The sequence below is a fragment of the Taeniopygia guttata genome, chromosome 26 (assembly GCF_048771995.1).
Source record: "Taeniopygia guttata chromosome 26, bTaeGut7.mat, whole genome shotgun sequence".
NCBI lineage: Eukaryota > Metazoa > Chordata > Aves > Passeriformes > Estrildidae > Taeniopygia > Taeniopygia guttata.
In genome coordinates, this window is record NC_133051.1 from 210,443 (window position 1) to 229,502 (window position 19,060).

General features: G+C 57.1%; 2 protein-coding genes across 6 annotated transcripts; both read left to right on the plus strand.

Annotated features, from left to right (window-relative positions):
• The first annotated feature begins 41 nt into the window (after positions 1–41).
• Positions 42–11,597, plus strand: PPM1J (protein phosphatase, Mg2+/Mn2+ dependent 1J). Of its 3 annotated transcripts, none has more exons than XM_030292014.4 (10): positions 42–308; positions 1,547–1,673; positions 2,130–2,453; positions 2,910–3,022; positions 4,582–4,666; positions 6,149–6,267; positions 6,443–6,506; positions 6,674–6,781; positions 6,925–7,076; positions 11,488–11,597. In XM_030292014.4, the coding sequence occupies exons 1-10, from the start codon at positions 49–51 to the stop codon at positions 11,555–11,557; spliced, it is 1,422 nt and encodes a 473-aa protein (XP_030147874.2). In that variant the 5' UTR covers positions 42–48; the 3' UTR covers positions 11,558–11,597. The 3 variants fall into 3 exon arrangements, with proteins under 3 accessions (XP_030147874.2, XP_072774992.1, XP_030147873.2); XM_072918891.1 differs by lacking the exon at positions 11,488–11,597 and adding an exon at positions 9,504–9,651; XM_030292013.3 differs by lacking the exon at positions 11,488–11,597 and adding an exon at positions 7,341–8,936.
• On the plus strand, positions 6,950–19,031 carry RHOC (ras homolog family member C). 3 transcript variants are annotated; one of them, XM_030292019.3, is made up of 6 exons: positions 10,208–10,267; positions 11,488–11,560; positions 17,224–17,381; positions 17,605–17,725; positions 18,011–18,141; positions 18,258–19,031. In XM_030292019.3, the coding sequence occupies exons 2-6, from the start codon at positions 11,554–11,556 to the stop codon at positions 18,429–18,431; spliced, it is 591 nt and encodes a 196-aa protein (XP_030147879.1). In that variant the 5' UTR covers positions 10,208–10,267; positions 11,488–11,553; the 3' UTR covers positions 18,432–19,031. The 3 variants fall into 3 exon arrangements, with proteins under 3 accessions (XP_030147877.1, XP_030147879.1, XP_002191351.3); XM_030292017.3 differs by lacking the exons at positions 10,208–10,267; positions 11,488–11,560 and adding an exon at positions 6,950–7,076; XM_002191315.6 differs by lacking the exons at positions 10,208–10,267; positions 11,488–11,560 and adding an exon at positions 11,614–11,754.
• Positions 19,032–19,060: the final 29 nt, after the last annotated feature.

The window sequence follows — 19,060 nt, forward strand, 5'->3', positions numbered from 1 at the left end:
GGCTCGGCTCGGCCCCGCTCGGCTCGGCTCCGCTCGGCCGGGCTCGGGATGCTGCTGCGGGTGCGCGCTGCCGTGGCGCAGCTGGCGGCGGGGCTGGGCGCGCAGCCCCCCGCAGAAGTCCGGGGCGCCGGGGCCGGGGCCGGGGCCGGGGCCGGTCGGGGGTCGCCGCCGCCAGCCGCGTTCTGCCGGCCGGCGTTCCTGCAGCTGACTCCCGAGGAGCTGCGCCGCGCCGACGACCACGCGGGGCGGGCGGTGCAGAGCCCCCGCGACGGCCGCCGCCGCCTGCCCTGGAGCTCGGGATACGCAGAGTGAGCGGGGCGCGGTTTGCAGCCTGGGGAGGGCAGGAGGCACCGCTCGGCACTGCAGCCTTGGGCACGAAAGTGGGTCGCGGCGGGCGGTGAGCTGCGTCTGTCCCTTTTCCAGCAGCAGCAGCAGCGAGGAGCGGGCGCTGTGGGTGCCCCTGATGGGAGAGCACCAGCGAGGGGCTGTGCTCTTACCGACCCCGCGGGCTTTAGGCTCTTCTGTCCGCTTTGTTCTGCGCTTTCTGCACAACCCCCGCTGTCACCGAGGGGTACCGAGGGCGAGGGAGCTGCGGCGCCTTTAGCAGGACGCTTGGGGAGCAGGGAGCTGGGGATTTCTTGGGAGTGAGACTACTTGAGACTTCTCCTTCAAGGACCTGATTGTCGTCTTCTTTCACTAGCTGCGAGTTTCAGCCCTAGCTGAAAGCGGGTGGGAAGGTCAGTCTTTGAAGGCTTTTGCTGCTATTTGCTGTCAGCCCACTCCCGCATCCTTTCCACAGGCTGATCTTCCCGATATCCTAGAGAGCTTTATGAGATGTTGATTTCCCCTTGGAGATAGTGGGGTAGGAGTACCCAGAATGAAAAAAAAAAAAAATCCCCTTTTTGGTATCCCAAGAGTTCTTTCTGCAAACAACTTCGGAAGTCTGCCCAAAGAAAAATCACCCTGCTGTGTTTACAGCTTCGTCCTGTGAGCAGGTTCTGCAATCTAGACCTGAAATCTGCCGTTGTCAGCACAGGCTGGGAAAAGTCAGTGTGAATCTTTTTGCAAAAGTTCTGCCGGTTTCATCATCATCACCTTCTCCCCTCCTTCCCTGAGCCCTCTGCTCCCCCGAAGAGGTGATGGGACATGGGTGAGATGTGGTTCTCTCTGTGTGTCCCAGAGGTGGATATCTGAGGCTGATACAGGTTTTGAGGCGATTATTCTGCCTGGAGCAGTGCTAGGGACCTTCAGCAAACTCAGTTTATTTCTGGTCACCTCTCCTGGTAGGTGTGTGGACAGCTGTTCCCCTCTGGACCCAGCTGTGGGTGGGACTCAATGCTGTTCCTGGCCCCAGATCAACCCACAAAACTGGTCTGGGACACCTGGGACAGGATAGGAGCACCTGTGCAGACCATCCCTGGCATCTCTGGGTACACGGGGGTATGAGTGGAGGGGTGGGGGTGGAAGGGGAGAGATGCGGTGGGATGGCATTTGCTGGAGCATGATGTGAAAGAAAGGGCCTTGACACCTTTTCTCCTCCTGGCAGGGTGATAAATGCAGGGAAGAGCCAGCACAATGAGGACCAGGCATGCTGTGAGGTGGTGTTTGTGGAGCAGAGGCCCAGCCCAAGGGGTTGGCTGTCATCCAGGGAAGGCAGCGAGGAGCTGGATGGGGTGAGAGCCGTGGTGGTCCACAAGTAGGGACATGACAGGGAAGATGGCCAGCAGCAGGGCATGAGATGGGACACATGGCAATGTGTGCACACTGGGGATTCCCTCGGTTCATGGTGCTTCTCTCTCCTGCTCCTGCCATCCTACATCTCCATGTGGCTACACCAGGGCTGGCCCAGGGACACCAATGGCCCACGTGCCCTGCTGGGCTGCAGAGGAGGCTGCTGTGCCTCCCCTTCGGAGGCTGCTGGAGGCACGAGGTGTCTGACACAGGGCTGGGCTCCAGCCAGGGATCAGCTATGTCCAGACACCTTTGGTCAGCTGCCCACATTGCTGCTGCCTGCACTGAGACCTGTGAGACTCGTGTCGCTGTCCTCAGCTGGTAGCCCAGCTGCTCTGAATTCCCCATGCCATCTGCTTCCTTGCAGGCTCATTTAACCTTCCCTCTTCTCCCTGCAGGGCAGGAAAGGTTTTTATTTCCACTACTGGGCCTTGTTTGATGGCCATGCAGGCAGCGGGGCTGCTGTCATGGCATCTGAGAGGCTCCACCTGCACATCTGTGAGCAGCTCCGGGACCTCGTGGAGATATTGCAGGACCCCTCCCCGCCTCCTGTCTGCCTCCCACGCGAGGCACAGACTGGTTCTGCAGATCCAAACCAGATGTCCTACGCAGAGGACCGCGGGGAGGTCCTGAACGATGCTGTGCCACGGTTTCACCTGGAGAAAGCTGTGTCCCACGAGAGCCTGGTGATTGGTGCCATTGAGAATGCCTTTAAGCACATGGTGAGGATTCTCTGCCTGTGAGATCATCTAGGGCATCCCCTGAGAGCAGCTCTTTGCTGTCTGTGTCCCTATCAGCTTGACCCCACTCATAAAAGGCAGCTCTGAGCAGGGAGGGGACCACAGGGAGGGGTCCAAGCATGATGATCTCAGAGAGGGCTCTGTGATGCTCTGCATTTTGAGCTTTCAGAACGCAGAGCTTTGGGCTCCAGGCCTGCGTGCTGTTCCAGGAGGCCCACCTGCTCCCCCCCTGTCTTGCTCTTTCCTGCCCCACTGAAGCCACATCCCTGGCTGCCCCACAGGACCCCTGGCCCCTCAAGCCCTACAGCTACTCTGTGGCTGTGTGGGGAAAGGTACCCTGGCTGGTCTCCTCTTCCCACCTGGAGCTGAGGTGCTGCTGGAGCAGCCAGGTGCTATTTGGGGTGGCCCACCTACCCTGCAGCCTCTCTGTCTCCCCAGGACGACCAGATCGAGCGGGAGCGAGCATCCCAGCACCTGGCCGGGGGGTGCTGCGCCCTGGCTGCCATCTACCTCATGGGCAAGTTCTACGTGGCCAACGCTGGTGACAGCAGGTACAGCCCCACAGGGCAGCCCTCAGCTTTTGCTCAGTGACTGGGGACACCCCAGTCGAGTGGTGGTGCCAGAGGTATGGCTGGTGAGGAACGCCCAGCTCCAGCCCTGTCTAGGGGAGGGTGAAGGTGGCAGAGCTGGGCAGAGTCACCCCCTGCCTGCTCCATGCCTTGGGGACAATGTACTCTGCTGTGATCTCTGTGTTTGCCAGGTATGCAGACAGGGCTGTAGAACTGCATCCCAAAATCTGGGATGTGCTCCCTTCTTTCCTAACAACATCCTCTCTGCTACCCAGATGGCTCTGGATACCCTGGCCCCTGCTGCTGGCATGGGCCTGGGCTGCAGGCTGGAGAGTGAAAGTTGCACTCAGCAAAGCTTTCAAAAATGTGCAAAAAGTAATTTTAGAGTACACTTCACACCAGAGACCTGTTTCAGGAGAAGGACATGAATCTACGTGCAGTGGGAGCTTGGAGCTCAAGAACTGTAATTGCTGTAGATATTTCCAGGGGTGGGCTAATGTAACTACCCCTGTGTTACATTACTGTACCTGTGCCCACACCCCCAAGCAATGGCAGAAGGGCAGGTCCACCTTCCATTAAAGGTGACCCTGCAGGTGAAGCTGCTTTGAACTGCCCTGTATTTATCATAGGATCAAAGAATGGTTTGGGTAGGAAAGGACATTAAAGTTCATCTTGTTCCACCCTCTGTCATTTGCAGACACCTTCCACTAGCCCAGGTTGTCCCAAGCCCTGCCTGACCCAGCCTTGAACATTTCCAAGAATGGGGCAGCTACAGTTGCTCTGGGTATTTACTGCAGGTTACCTTGTCCTCAGCAATGTCAGACCAGCAAATATCGGCTCTGGTCAGTTGTCTGAGGCTGGATGTGCTCCCAGCTCTGGGACAGAGAAGGAGAGCCCTTGTTTTGGGTGCAGGTCCCCCTCCATGGCAGCAGCAGCCAGGCAGGATGTCAGCATGCACAGAGTCCACAGAGTCCTGAGGCTGGAACTGTGCCTCTGAGTAACAGCCTGGCCTTACATCGTTGGAGGAGACTCACAGCTGCCAGTGCTGGAGATCCTTGGGCCTACCATGACATCCAGAAACATCTCATAATCAGACCTTTCTGTTTTCTTGAGACATTAAACTGTAAGAGCAGACCGAGTAGCAAGTCACAGTGCTGGTGTGGGATGGGCACATGTAATTCTGCTGCAGGCAGTTTCTGCCCCTGCTGTGTGCAGGTCCCCCCTAAAGGGAGCCTTTTTGCTACTCTTTTTCTAACCATATTCTGTCCTTTGATTTGGTCTGCTTCATTCCCCTCTGCCCCATGCTTCTCTCCCATTTCCCCTTCCTTCCTGCCCCTCTCCTGCACAGGAGGGAGAGATGCCATGCCCTGCGCAGGGGGAGCAGTGAATCCAGGAAGCAGCCCCCACCTCAGGCTGGGAAAAGGGTGGGCAGCAGAGGGAAGGGGATGCACCACTCCTGGGAATCAGCCCTGGAGAGCCAGGCTCAGCTCCTCTGCCAAGTCTCCTTCTCTCTAATCTCATCCTTCCATGTTTCATTGCAGGGCCATTATCATCCGTAATGGGGAAATCATTCCAATGTCCAGGGAGTTTACTCCAGAGACAGAGAGGCAGAGACTGCAGTTTTTAGTAAGAAAGACCTTTCTTCTAACCTCATTCCTGCTGAAACACCTCCTGGCCTCTTCCCAGTCCCCTGTGCTGCCTGCTGGACTGCTGCCATGGTGGGGTTCTGGACCCGAGGGCAGCCCCACGGCTGGGACCTGCTGTTGGCACTTGTACATCCCAGACTGCTTCCTGGGATGGGAAGAGGCACTGGGATGCAGGGAGCTGGCACGGGGGTGTCTTGTGGCTGGCAGAGGCCCGGTTTGCTGCGGCTCAGTGTGAGGGTCTGTGATGGTGAGCCTGGCAGAGCTGTGACATGGAGAGCCCAGGCTTTTGGCATGGGCTGGGTTGGTACGTTTGCATGGAGCCACTTAGGTCCATCTTGTCCTGGGCTGCTGTGAGCTGGGGGAGTGCAGCTTGGCTCCCTCCATCCACTGTGCTCCCTTTCAGTGTCAGAGGAGCTGCAGTGCTCCTGCCAACCCTACTTTCTTCCCTGGCTGCTCCCCGGAGAGTCGCAGCTGATGAGTGCCAATGTTTCTGTCTTTCGCCCTGGCAGCTCCCTGTCCCTCTCCACGATGAACCCCCTGGTGCCACCCAGAGAGACTCTTTAAGGTTATAAAGACCTCTCTGAGGGCAGCACAGGCAAGGAGGAGTTTGTGTTGGAGAAGGTCTTGCTGTATGAAATTTCCTGGCTTGCAATGTACTTGGAAAAACACTGAGGTGTTTTTTCTTGAATCTATTTTTGAATGACCCAGAGGAGGAAACTGCTGTGATCAGAATCCTCCTCAGCTGGCTGCAAGGGGCAGGGCACAGGCACATGCTGCTCTGCCACATGATGCTGAGGCTGAGGTCAGGGCTCCCCCAGAGTGGACTGGGGGTCTCTATGCCTCTGCCCAACCCCCTGCCATCCCATCTTCCCAAGGGATCTCCTCTTCTCTTCCTGCTTTTCTTTCCCTGACAGCATTTTCCAACACTCCCTGTTCCCAGTCCCCTCCACACTGTCTTCCATGAGGGCTTGGGGCTGCCCTGGGTAGGGCTCTGTGCTGCTGCTTGTCCCTTGTCATGGTCACAGCTGGGACACAGCTTCAGAAAAGACCCATCACTCTTTTCCTTGGGTGAGTGCCATGCCCTACACTGAGCCTGGGATCCTGGGAGGTTTGCAGCTATGACTCCTGAGTAAATTCCAGCTTCTCTTGGATTTTTTGGGGTTTGATTGATCCCTTTGGAGATCTTTATTTCCCAAAATTCTCTATGCAAAAGCTTCACCTTCTTGCTGAGTGCTGGCATGGCTGTCCTCAGCTCCAGTTTCCCCTCTGGCTTAGCACAGGTGGCTGGTTTGAAGCTGCTTTACCAGCACCTATTCAAGTGGCTCCAGAGCAGCTGAGGTTATCCCACCACGGAATGCTGACGCCGAAGTCCCGGTGGACGGTGGATCCTGATCTGGGCAGGGCTGGCTCCACAGATCCTGCTCTCCCAGCCCTGTGGCTGAGCCAACACTCCTTCCTGCAGGCATTGCTGAGGCCCGAGCTGCTGGGGAAGGAGTTCACCCACCTGGAATTCCCCCGCAGGATCCAGCCCAAGGAGCTGGGCAAGAAGATGCTCTACAGGGACCAGAACATGAATGGCTGGTAACCCAAAACCTGCTGGCAGCGCTGGGGTCCTTCTGGGGTGGCTGCTCATCTCTGGCATCCCATGCCACGGGGCAGGGGGCTCTGGCACACTGGGTACCCCGGCCCTAAGTGGTCAGCAGAGGTGCTGGAAGCTTCACCTGCTGACACCTTGTCTCTGGCTTATTTTAACCAGGGCTTACAAAAAGATAGAAGAGGATGACCTGAAGTTTCCACTTATCTTTGGGGAAGGCAAAAAGGTAAAGTGCTGTGGCAGAAGCTTGGCAGGGGTTGTTTCCTGCCTGCTCTCACTGTTTTGGGGGATTTCAGCCCATTTTTGGTAGTGCTGTCATCACCAGTTCTCAGCTGGGAATAGAACTGGAGATAAAGCTGCTTAAAGTCCTCTTTTGATTCCACCATTCTCCAGGCTCGGATGATGGCCACAATTGGGGTCACAAGAGGCCTGGGAGACCACGACCTCAAGGTGTTCAGCTCCAACATCCACATCAAGCCTTTTCTGTCCTGCTTCCCAGAGGTAAGGCTGGCTGCCAGCCGCTTCACAACCAGGGGTCCCTGCAGTGGTCAGAGCCACTCGGCAGGACCAGATCCATGATATGCCCAGGGCAGCAGGAGCCTCCTCTGCCTCTCACCTTTGCCTCTTGCCCTGTTGCCTCCCAGGTGAGGGTTTATGACCTCACGCAGTATGAGCACTGCCCTGACGATGTTCTGGTGCTGGGCACTGACGGGCTCTGGGATGTCACCAATGACGAGGAGGTGGCTGCTGTGGTGATGGAGGTGCTGACGAGCTATGAGCCCAATGACCCATGCAGGTGAGCTGCAGGTGGGCAGGGGGACAGGCGTGTCGTGTGCCCCACCACCTCCCCTTGGCCTGGCTCCTCAGAGCAGGGTTGTGGCCATGCAGCCCTCTGGGCTCCACAGAGTGCATTGCTCCCCTGGATGTGCACATCTGTGCCTGGATCTCTCCAAGGGACCCTTTCCTGCAGCTCTAGCTGCTCTAGCTTCTTCCTGCTTGCCAGGATGCTGCCTCAGGGGGTGCGGAGTCACTGCTGAGCCGTGCTCTGCTGTGCCTCCAGGTACACCATGGTGGCCCAGGAGCTGGTGGTGCGGTCTCGGGGGGTGCTGAAGGAGCGTGGCTGGCGGCTTGCCAATGACAAGCTGGGCTCTGGTGACGACATCTCTGTTTTTGTGATCCCCCTGGGCGGCCCCGGCAACTACACATGATGCTGAATGAGCCTGGGGCAGTGGGGCTCTCCTTGCCTGGATGGAGACACTGGAGTGGGACACTGAGGCTGCCTCAGGGCCACAGCTCCTCTAAGCACTTGTTTTTTGGGACAACTGTAAGGAGAGTAAGAAACCTGGAGCCTCAGTCTGTGCTCCTGTCCAGAGCATCCCCCTCCGCCTGCTTGTATCCCAGTCCCAGGTGGAGATGGAGAGGCCTTGGACAGAATGTGAGCACTGCGGCTGAGGGATGGTTTTATGCTGCTACTTTCTCAATGCTGTGAAATGCCTGAAGGCTCCTTGGCTCTTCATGTCCTTTGCTTCTTGCCATGCCTATGCTGACTGCAGCCCTGTGTGACAGCCACAGGGCTGCTGTGCGCTCATACCTGCTGCAGTCACCACCCATCTCCTGCCCTGTGATGCTCTGGCCAGTGAGACTGAAGCTGCTGCTGGAGGTGGGAGCTGAGGCTCAGATGGGATGTGACTGGGAGTAAAGTCACAGGCAGCTGGGCAATGCGGCTGGCACAAGTCCAGTTGTGGCCCCACAATGGCCATCCCAGCCTTGTGCTCCAAATTTTCAGCCCCTCACACCTTCATTCTGCCATGGACTTTGGCTCAGTCTCCAGTCTTGGAGATTGGAGCAGTGACCAAGCTCTGCCATGCACCAGACCCCTGAGGAGGGATAAGCAATTGCACCAGCACTGGTTGTGCCACAGGTTCTACCCCCATCTTCTCATGTCTTGGATCGCTGCAGTGCTTCTGGAGCCAGTTCTTTGTTAACTGGAGAGCTGAGCTGGAAAATATCTAAATCCTTTCTTGGTGTGGAGAGTCTACGAATGTATGTCTATATTTTGGAGTGGTTCTGAGTTAGCAGCCTCACACAGAGCAGCCCTATTCAGGTGAGCTTAACAGCTTAACTGCACTGGATCAGCTTAGCCCAGGGTTGGGAGCCCACAGTAAAAGCAGCTTGGTGTGACCAAGGCAGGGAAAGACAGCTCCTGTGTTTTCCTCAGTGATCTCAGAACTGGTGCAGAGGGGAGCTGAGCAGTTGATCTCTGCACTGGATTTTTGTATCACACACATCTCTAACCTGGAGCATCCATTTCCCAGACCTCTGCAGAGTCCTAAACTGTGAGGGATTGCCCCATCCTGGCAGTGTGGGGATGAGGAGAGCTGGGCCATGGTTCCTTGTCTGGGAAGGGCTCTGTGGCACCAGTAGTTTGTGTCCTATCACTGGCTGCAGCCAGCTTTTGTCAAGTGTCACCTCTAGTGAATGTTGTTTGTGTCCTGTAACCAGTGAGATGTAAATAAACTGGGTGCACACAATGGAAAGTGAAAGTTATGGAGGATATTTGAACCTGTTGGCATCCCTGCTGAAGGGAGTGGTGCTGGGGCCGGGAGCCTGTCCTTGTGTAGCACTGTGTGTTTAAATAAAGATTTTGCCACTCACAGCCCTACTTCAAAGTCTTTCTTTGCAGAGCTCCTGCAAAGAAGACTTACCAAAAAGCCAATTAGCTCTGATTAATTGAAGTAGGCAGGCAAACAGGGCTGCGCAGAGCCATGTGTGCTGCTGTCCATGTGCCCTTGGCACTGGTCAGAGCCCACGCAGCACCCCTGCAGCGCCCGTGGGCAGTGGAGCTGCTGGTGTGCTGCCAGGGGTTTGGACCCCTGGGTGTGGCTGGGAGGCAGCAGCAATGGCCAGCATGGTGGAAGCAGGGCATCACACCCGGGATGGAAGGGAGGAAAGGCTCGTGGTTTTCCTGTCTGCGGGGGAGGGAGTGGGGCAGGCTGTGCCTCTGAGGAATGTGACTGTCCCTCTCCGGGAGTTCAGCCACTCAAGCAGCAGCTGCTTCTGCCTCGAGGGTGGGCTGCCTGCTGGAAACATCCCCACATCCCTCTGACGGCCACCTGGCACCCCTAATACTCCTGATGCTCTCTTCACACTTGTTTGCACAGCCCCGCTCCCCTGGCACATTCCTTTTCACGCTGGTGGCTGAGAACTGGCTCTGCTTTTCCAGGTCACTGCCCGGCTGTTGGATAAGACAACGAGGCAGTGGCTGCTGCATTTAAAGCTTCCTCTGTGGTTCCCTTTTTTACTAAGGAAACATTTCCTTTGGAACCAACTCCTGGCCTGGGGCTTGATAAATAAAGAAAAATAGTCTGCAAGTCCTTAAAATAGCAGCGGTTTATGAGCCTGGGTCTGGGCCAGGCTCCTGGGGCTGCCTTTCCCTGGCTGAAGGACGGGAACTCTGCCCTGCAGCTGGATGTCCTGGGGGGAGAGCCAGCGGTGGGCACGGGGAGCCCACCAGTGGCACTGGGGTCACCGCGATGCAGCGAGGTACGGCAGGGCACAGCCCCGCTGTGCCAGCGGCCCGTGGAGGGGACCCTGGGGACAGGCACGGCGCTCAGCACCTCTGTGTCTGTGTGTCACAGCGGGAAGTGGCCTCGGCTGCTGCCCTCACCTGGCACGGGGCAGCAGCTCAGCCCCTCCCGGCAGCTGGGCTCGCCCCCTCCCCACTCGGCCTCGGGAACCTGAACCGGGAAAACGCCCACGGGCCCCGCGGGGAAACGCGGGGGGCTCGGGGTGTCCCGGAGCGGGGCGGGCGCAGCGCTGGAAACGGCTCGGCTCAGCTCGGCACAGCCCCGCACGGCTCGGCACAGCCCCGCTCGGCTCGGCTCAGCCCCGCACGGCCGCTCCGCCCTCGGCCGGGGCGGTGCCCGGAGCCGCGCGGCGGGGCCGGGACGGAGCGGAGCGGAGCGGGACGGGCAGCGGCGGACGGAGGTGCGGGTCTGGGAACCGAGCGCGGCGGGGGCACTGCCGGGGCTCGGGGGCAGCTGGGGAGGGGGGACACTGCTGGGGAGGGGGCGCTGGGAGGGAGTGGGGCCAGAGCTGCGGGGCTGGATTACTGGTTGTGATGGGGTCTAAGTTACTGGTGGAGTCTGGAGAAACTGGGCTTTGTGGATACTGGTGGGACTTGGGGGAACTGGGATCGGGGTTTACTCGTAGGGTTTGGAGGGATTGAGATCTGGGGTTACCAGTGGGATGTGGGGTCACTGACTCTGGTAAGGTGTGGGCTCAAAGGTGGGGTTACTGGGCTGTGGGGTCAGTGCAGGGGTGGGGCAATGGGGCACAGGGTGGGTGGCCAGCAGGGCTGCTGGGTGGGGTGCAGCAGGACAGGGTGGGCTGGGGGTCCATGGGTGTGGTGAGGGATGGGTCAGCTGTGCCTCAGTTACTGCAGGTTGTCATTCCTTGAGGGTGGCCTTGAGTTGTGCATCCCAACTTGCAGTTGTCCCCCAGGCAGTGTCTGACCTGGGATGAGAGCCTGGGGGCTGCTGCCCCATCCCACATCCCTCCCCACAACCCCCCCTCCAGCAGTGTCCCCATGTACAGCCTTGCTCATGGAGCGGCCACTCCGTGTTTTCTTCAGAAAGAGGGAAAAAAGTTCCCTTTCCTTACTGCTGAGCTCATTCTTAAACATTTATGTTAGGGGGGTTTGTGGGGAGGGGAAATAATTGTGTAATGTCCTAGGAGCAGGGGAGCATTCCAAAAGCATGACTGCGTGGCCTTTTCCAGTGCTAGCAGTCTGGCAGCCAAGTCTCTCCGTGGCCGCCAACCTCCCTAAACCCAGCCCCAGCCTCTCAGCGCCCCAGGGGAACGGGAGTGTGATCCCTGGCTTCCATCTGTGTTGGGTGGGCTGGGAGCAGGGGCCTGGCTGAGCCCCCCAGGCCAGCACCCCTGGGAAAGTGTTCCAGGGGAACCTGGAGACTGGAGGTGGTGGTTTGGCTGGCTTGTGTGTCATGGGAACCAATTGCATTTTGTTTCTATTTTGCCAAGTGCTTTTGGTGTCCGAACAGTTTCAGTTTATGTCCTCAACTCCTCAACTCAGGTAGCTACTGCGTGAGATTTTGTGGACTTTCACTTGCATCCAGGTTCCTGACAGCTGCAGCTTCTCCGGGGAAATGTACAAGTGGAAAATAAGCCAAGTCACTGTCTTCCAACAGGTTATCGGGAGCGTTTAACCAGGCTCACCTCCCAACTTGCCGTTTGCGCTGGAGAGGCGTATTGACATGAAAAGTAAGGAAGTGTATTAGCAAACATTGATCGGCGCTGAGGCAGGCAGGTGTTGCACAAGTACAGGCATCTGCTGAGATTGTGGCGTGTTATTTGGAGCTTTCAGCGAGACACTTGCGCTACCGTGAGGCTGGGAAGGCTGTCACTACTGCAGGAGGTAAAATAAGAACATGGCATGATGTCCTTTGGAAAAGGAGGTAAGGGCAGGCAGCTTTTCCCTCAATGCTCAAACACTTGCGGTTTGAGCTTTATTTAGGCTTTCAAATTCTTCTGTTCCAAGTTCCTTTCTCTTGTTTTGCTTGTGGATGTTTTTTATGGGATTTAGCAATGAAAACGAGCCAGCCTGGACACTCTGCTCCAGGTCTGGGTCTGGACAGTTGCCCTTTGCCACTGGAGTGTGTGTTAAGCCCAGCCTGCCTGGTTGTGCCCAAAGAATGTCTCCAAAAAAATGGGTAAGGTCTAAACTTGAGCACTGGGTTGAGCTCCTATTTTGACAATCACTTGTTCGGATATAGCCGGTCTGGAGGTCTGAGGAAGGTTTCAGTCAGCTCTCGGTGGTAAATACAGACATTTTCCTTGGAGCTGGGTGGTTTTGGCAGCAGAGGCAGGCGGGATGGCGGGCGGGCTGGGAGGCTGGGAGCAGTGGGGGATGTGGGTGGGCAGGGGTCAGCCCGGGGTGGCAGTGATGGCTGTTGGCCTGGGCCAGGGCTGAGGGCTGAGGGCTGCTCTGCACTGCACAAACGGTGCCGCTCGTCCAGCCCAGGGGGTGGATGAGTGTGAAATTACAGATCCTGCTTTGCCAAAGCCAGTGCCACTTGGATGGTTTTGAGCTGCGATCCTCCAGGAGCCCTTCCCCTTAGCATCGCTGTTTGCTTCCAGCCCTTTTTGGAAACTTTTTCTGCCTTTCAACCTTAATAAGTCTATGTTTCTGTAGTAAGAGTCCCTCTGGTGTTTGCAGCAGTGGCCGAGACGCTTGTCCTGTACTACCTTGGCCATGGCTTAGGTGTCTCAGCAAATGAAATTACCCACAGTGGGCATTCCTGTAGGGCTTTAATTTGGAAGTTTACTTACTTTATCATTGTACCAGTGAGTCCAAACTGCTGAAACAATTTCTGCAGTGGAACTGCTCCATGGCACTGGGGATATCCCTGTTGGGGGTGTCCCTGCCAAGGGGCTGCTCCCAGCACAGCTCTTTCCCCCCAGCCCTGCCCAGATTGAGAGCTGTGCCTCTGGTCAGGGCTGTGATCCCTGGCGTGACCGGTCTGACCAGGGTGGGGCTGTCAGCAGTGCTTGGGAATTTCTGCTTTAAAACAAAACCCCTCTGTTACCTCTGTGAAGTCGAGTCTGGCCTAGGAGGTTCATTGAAAGAGTTCTGTCCCTGGTTGGAGTCCTTCAAAGCATTAACATCTTTCTCTGCTATTCCCGAGTCCCCATAGCAGACACTGGATGATGGACACATCCTGCTGCCAGAGGAATTCCCTGTATCCTGCTTAACAGGAGCTTCACAGTTTGAGGCACAAAGCTGGGAGAGACCAGAAACTCAAGGGCTGCCCTGGAGCCTGGCTGATTTCATGGTGATGGCTTTAGAACAGTTGCTTGGAAAGTAGAACAGAGCAATTTGGGGTCATGTGGTAGCTTTTTTGTGAGCTGAAGGAGATGCCTGCTCAGGATCTGGCCGGTGCTGGCAGTGGTGGCACAGATTAAACCCACAGCCATCCCTGTGTGTGCCCAGCCTGCCTGCAGCAGCAGGTGCAGGGATGGGCACGGGAGCCCTGTGGGGTTGGGCACTGGGAAATGCTGGCACACAGCTGCTGCTCCCTTTTGTTTTCTCCATGGATGAGCAGGAGGCATTTCCAGCACGGCCCTTTGAGTGCTGCTCACACCCAAGAGCTGCCAGTTTGGATTGCCAGCGTGGTCTGGGCAGTGCTGGCTGTGTTTTGGGGTGGTTGGCACTTCACAGACTTTAAAGTCTCAGCTTCCATGTCTGTTATGGATGACTGTGTGCTTTCAATCATTTGGCCTGATGGCAGTTGTAGTGAAGCTGTCCTCAGATTATCGTAGAATCCCAAAATGGTTTGGGTTGGAAGGGACCTTAAAGCTCATGTCAGGGACCTTAAAGCCACGGCAGGGACACCTTCCACTGTCCCAGGCTGCTCCAAGCCTTATCCAACCTGGCCTTGGGCACTTCCAAAGATTGGGCAGCCACAGCTTCTCTGGACAGCCTGTGCCAGGGCCTCAGCATCCTCTCAGGGAATAATTTCTTCCGGAAGGGAGTCTGAGGTCTCCCAAGAGCCTTCTCTTCTCCAGGCTGAGCACCCCTAGCTCTCCAGGCTGGCTCCAGAGCAGAGGGGCTCCAACTCCGTGGACTCGCTCCAGCAGCTCTCTGTTCTCTCTGTGTCAGGGACCCCAGGGCTGGAGGCAGCTCTGCAGGTGGGGTCTCACCTGAGTGGGGCAGAGGGGCAGAATTCCCCCCTTCCTTGCTGCCCACGCTGGGGGATCAGCCCTGGGGGTGTTCCTGGGCTGCCAGTGAATGCTGCTGTCATGTTGAGCTTCTCATCCACCAGCACCCCCAAGTATTTCCTCTCAGGGCTGCTCCCACTTAATTCTTCTGCATTTGTACTTGGAATCGTCCTGTTTGTCTTCATCAAATTGTCTTCATGTTTTCCACTCTTTTTATCTGCTCATAATCTGGCAACATTGCAAAGATCTCTGCATCAGAATCCTCATCCTGGGGTCTGGCCCCATCCTGCTGAGCAAAAAGAGCATCCCCTGGCAAAGAAGCTCATCTCTCCTGGAACAGAGAGCTGCTGGCATCTGGTGTTGGTGCCATGCCAGCTGCTGGGTCCAGGGCACGGACTGGGGCACCCAGCCGACTCCTCAGGCTCAGAGCTCTTCCAGCCTCATTGCCCTGCTCGCTTTGCACACCAGCGCTGGATTAGTAATGGGCTATTTCTGGATGGCTCTCCTGAGTAATGGAATGAATTGTGCTGAGATTTTGGGTGGGGACAGTGCCTCTGCCCTCTGAGTCACCACTCGGCATCACGCCGGGCTGGGAGCTGCTGGGGCCCGGAGCCGTCCCGGGTCAGGGAGGGCGTTGGAGGCCGTGGGAAGGAGCTCTGGGCGTGGGGACCGTGCTCACATTGGGGCAGCATTCGGGCAGGAGCAGTGCCACTCTGCTTGGTTCTGGTTTCAGTCCAGTGCCTGCAGCCTGGGCATGGACAGACCCTGGTGTCCCTCTGGGAGCGGCTGTTTGTGTCCTTGGGCATCTCCTGCTTTAGGCTGCAGATGTTGTCATCCGCCTGTGGTGTGGGTTAGATACTGGCACGGCCCAAACTGCCTTTCCTCTTGGAGATAGGGAGTCACAAAGCAGCATATCATGTTTTGCTGTGGGCAGAGAAATTTTGTGTCTGAGTAAACAGGCTTTTTTCTCCCTGAGCGCTCCATTTTCTGTGCTGTGGACATGCTGCTGGAGAGAGGACGAGCCTTTGGTCAGATGAGAAGGATGGCTTGCAGCAGGGTTTGGACTTGTACATCTTGGAGGTCTTTTCCAGCCTTAATGATTCTGTGGGTTTGCCTGGTCCAGCTGGGCAGGCAGGAGCAGCAGGGCATGAGGAATAGGGACAGGAGCTGTTTCCCCCCCATGCTCAGCACTTGCCTCCCTAAAAAGTGCCTCTGGTTCCTAAAAGGGACCCTTTGGAGCACCTTTTTCTTTTTTTTCTCTGCCTTCAGTGTTGCACAAATGTGCTCACCTTCCTGTAGACATTCTGCTCCACTGGGATGTGTGCCTGACACCAAGGATCCCAGCTGAGGAACATTCCATCTCCCAGATGCAGCCCTTGATTCTCACTCTTCTCACCTTACAAGTGCCAGCTTTCTATTTTTATTAACAGCTCTAGAGCACTCAGCAGCCATGAACCCTTCCTGCCTCAGCTTGTGAGCCGAAATGCTTGGAGCCTGCAAAGATCTATGGCTACAGCAGGGTCTGTTCTGGAGATGGGTGAAAACTCTCCCTCTTTTGCCCAGACCATTGGGCAGTGTGATTTGTGAAGCTGGGGTGGTTCCCGGGGTTTGTGTGACCTGCCAGGCACATCGATGAGACAAGCAGGTCTGCAGCCTGCCTTTGGAATTCGAGTCAGCCATTCAGGCTCATTCCTTAATCCTTCACTTGCAGCTAATTGTGATGCAGCCAGACTCCTGCTTTACCCTTTTCCTCCCTTTCCTGTTGGCACAGGGTGAGGGTAGGATCACTGGGCAGGGACAGATTCCTGGCCTTTGTTAAGGCTCAGTATGAGTGCCCTGGTTAAAGGCCAGGCTTGTGATATTCTGGCCTTCCCAAGGTGATCCCAGTGATCCTGGAGTGATCCCAGCATGATCCACTCCCAGTGCTTGCAGCCCAGTGCATCAACACTGATGTGTGTGTCCTTCCCACAGGGTTATTTCCTGTGACCCTTCCCCAGGCTCCCAGCATCAATGGCTCCTTCCCACCCTGCTGCCCGGGCAGAGGGTTTGGAGAGGGATGGGGCTGAGGGAGAAAGCATGGAACATCCCTGCCTTCAGGAGAGGTTTCTTGGTCACCCGTAATTTTCCCCAGAGCAGTGTGAATTTTCAGGGATTAAACCCTGACATGCCAACGTGCGTCATTCCCAGGATCTCTGCAGGGACAGGGGGCTGGTGATGTGCTGAAGGCACGTACAGGGTAGGACAGGCTCTTTGGACTGGGGATCTGGGGATGGAAAAGAGATTTTGGTCACAAGGTCGGGGAGGGATGTGATCCCACTGTGGCTGATTTTCTCATGCCTCATTCAGATGCTGTGCCAGGCATTTTGTGGCATTGTCCTGGCCGGTTCCCAGGCTCAGCTGTAAACCCCTTTTGAAAGTGAGGGATGCATAGTTTTCCTTGCAGAACTGCATCCTTTTCCCGTGGGGCAGAAAGCCACCTGCTTTGTCCTGGGGTTTCAGCTCTGTTTGCTGAGTGATGACTGGCAGCTGCTCCCACTGCCAGTGCCAGCGTCGGCTCTCTTGGTTCCTTTTTGGCAATGGCAAGGGCTCCTTTTTCAGACAGGCTGGGATGGGGCCAGCGCAGTGGTGGGTGTCAGGCACACAGGTCCTGCTTGCCCAGACCTCCAAGAGCTTGGGCTGGTGTGTTCCAGCTGCTGATCAGATTATTTGGGGTCTGGTGAGCATGCTGGGGTGAAATCCAAAGCACAGTTTCTGCCCTGAAGAATTTATCATTTAAAATAAACACAGCATGTGCATGGAACTCTGTCTAAAATTCTGGGGACCTGGGTGGTAGCACAGCAAAACCAGGGAGGGTTGGATGTCTGGGGAAGGCAGAGTGGTTTTTCAGCTCCCATAAGGTCCCTGTGTGCAGCCACGAGCACTGACCACAGCTGGGATGGTTCTCCCAGCCCCAGCAGCACTGCTAGGTGTAAATGGCTCCGGCCAGGCCGGTTCTTGTGGTGGCCTTGAGCTGAGGTGTGTGGGAGCTGGAGGGGTCTGGCAGAGGGTTGGGCGAACTTCTGTCCTGTCAGTGGCTTCTCACAGTGGGATGTGCCCAGGTGCTTGTGTCTGGGATCGCCCAGGCTGCTGTGCACAGGAATTTGGGGGGCCGGGAACATGAACTGCCCGTGCTGCTCTGTCCTGCTCACCTGCTGGTGTCCCTGCAGCGATGGCAGCCATCAGGAAGAAGCTGGTGATTGTGGGAGATGGTGCCTGCGGAAAGACGTGTCTGCTGATCGTGTTCAGCAAAGACCAGTTCCCCGAGGTCTACGTGCCAACTGTGTTTGAGAACTACATTGCTGACATAGAGGTGGATGGGAAGCAGGTAAGGCCATTCCCGTCCCCTCGCTCCATGTCCCGTGCTGGCAGTGCCAGTGCAGTTGCTGGGACTGCTCTGTGTGCTCGGATGCACCTGCAGAGCACAGAGGAGCCCATGGCTCCAGCGTTTCTGGGTCACCCTGAGCTTGAGTTTGAGGAAGAGCAGAGCTATACCTGAGGAAGATAAGTCTATCACTCCTGGCTTAAACCGTGCCCTTCTCCCCTGTCAGGTTGAGCTGGCCCTGTGGGACACGGCAGGACAGGAGGACTATGACAGGCTGCGGCCCCTCTCGTACCCGGACACAGATGTAATCCTCATGTGCTTTTCCATCGACAGCCCGGATAGCCTCGGTAGGGACGGGGGGTCCCCCAGGGCTCGGTGCTGCTACTGAACCCCTGTCTGGGAAGGTCTGGGGAGCCCTCGTGCTGCCCCTCAAGGACGCCAGAGCCTTCCCTTCGTGCCCCGGCCTTGTGTGCACGTCAGGGCAGTGCTGGCCACTTGTTGGCTGGGCGGAGGTGGTGGGAGAGGGGGAAGCTCTCCCTGCTCCAGCGGGGAAAGCTTGGGGCTGGATTCTGTGAGGAAGCTGTGGGGCAGCATCCCCTCAGCTCATAGGATTCCATGTGTGCTGGTTGTAGAGAACATCCCTGAGAAGTGGACACCAGAGGTGAAGCACTTCTGCCCCAACGTGCCCATCATCCTGGTGGGGAACAAGAAGGACCTGCGGAACGATGAGCACACGCGGCGGGAGCTGGCCAAGATGAAGCAGGTGGGGACAGCCACTTCTGCCCGTACCAGATCCTGGCTGGAAGGGCTGGGTGCCCCAAGGGCAGCTGCTGCTGTGTTCTGGCAATGTTTCCAAACCCTGTTTTTACTGCTTCCTAGGAGCCAGTGAAGCCAGAGGAGGGGAGGGACATGGCCAACAGGATCAACGCCTTTGGCTACCTGGAGTGCTCAGCCAAGACGAAGGAGGGGGTGCGGGAGGTGTTCGAGATGGCCACCCGTGCTGGCCTGCAGGTCCGCAAGAACAAGAAGCGCAGAGGCTGCCCGCTGCTGTGAGCGGCCCCGCTGCACCGCCTGCCCGGGGAGGGACTGCTGGCAGGCAGCCCAAGCAGCACCTCTGCTGCCACTGCCTGCCCCGAGCCTTTGCACCAGAGCTGCCACCCACGCTCACACGGTGTCCCTGCGGCATTCCAGGGCCACGAGGGGCCAGTGCCTTCAGTGCCTGCTGCTCTCCACGGGCGGGGTGCTGCTGTTGCTCCCCGTGTCACCCCGTTTTGTACTGAGCTCCCTGGTTTTGCCTTTCCCATGGGCATTGCTGCAGTGCTCACTCTCTTTCCCCAGCTCTGGGCAGGTGCCACAGAAGCAGGAGGTGCCAGTCACAGCTGACATGTGGGGTGTGCCAGGCCCTCGGTGTGTTGTGCCTGCTCTCCGTGGCCGTGGAGCAGCACACAGCAGCGTTCCAGACTGGCCCGGGCAGTTCTGGCCCTGTCTGGGCAGAGCTGGGCTCAGCCGTGCCAGCACCTCCCCTCCGGGACGCGCGCCCGGCTCTGCTGGTATCGCCGCCTTCCAGTCTGCCTCGGTCACGGACTTGGCAGCAGTAAACCCAACTGCATTAATCGGGAGAATAAATGCAAACTGGTATTTTAGTAATTGTAACTTGGCTTGTGTGGTGTTCTTCTGGCTCT

Excerpts from the sequence above, each read along its gene's own strand:
- PPM1J (XM_030292013.3), top strand. The coding sequence starts at position 49 with ATGCTGCTGCGGGTGCGCGCTGCCGTGGCGCAGCTGGCGGCGGGGCTG. Across the intron at positions 6,507-6,673 it reads TCTTTGGGGAAGGCAAAAAG|GCTCGGATGATGGCCACAAT; the intron begins GTAAAGTGCTGT and ends ACCATTCTCCAG. Across the intron at positions 6,782-6,924 it reads TTCTGTCCTGCTTCCCAGAG|GTGAGGGTTTATGACCTCAC; the intron begins GTAAGGCTGGCT and ends GTTGCCTCCCAG.
- RHOC (XM_030292017.3), top strand. The coding sequence starts at position 7,055 with ATGAGCCCAATGACCCATGCAG. Across the intron at positions 7,077-17,223 it reads GAGCCCAATGACCCATGCAG|CGATGGCAGCCATCAGGAAG; the intron begins GTGAGCTGCAGG and ends GTGTCCCTGCAG. Across the intron at positions 17,726-18,010 it reads CGACAGCCCGGATAGCCTCG|AGAACATCCCTGAGAAGTGG; the intron begins GTAGGGACGGGG and ends TGCTGGTTGTAG.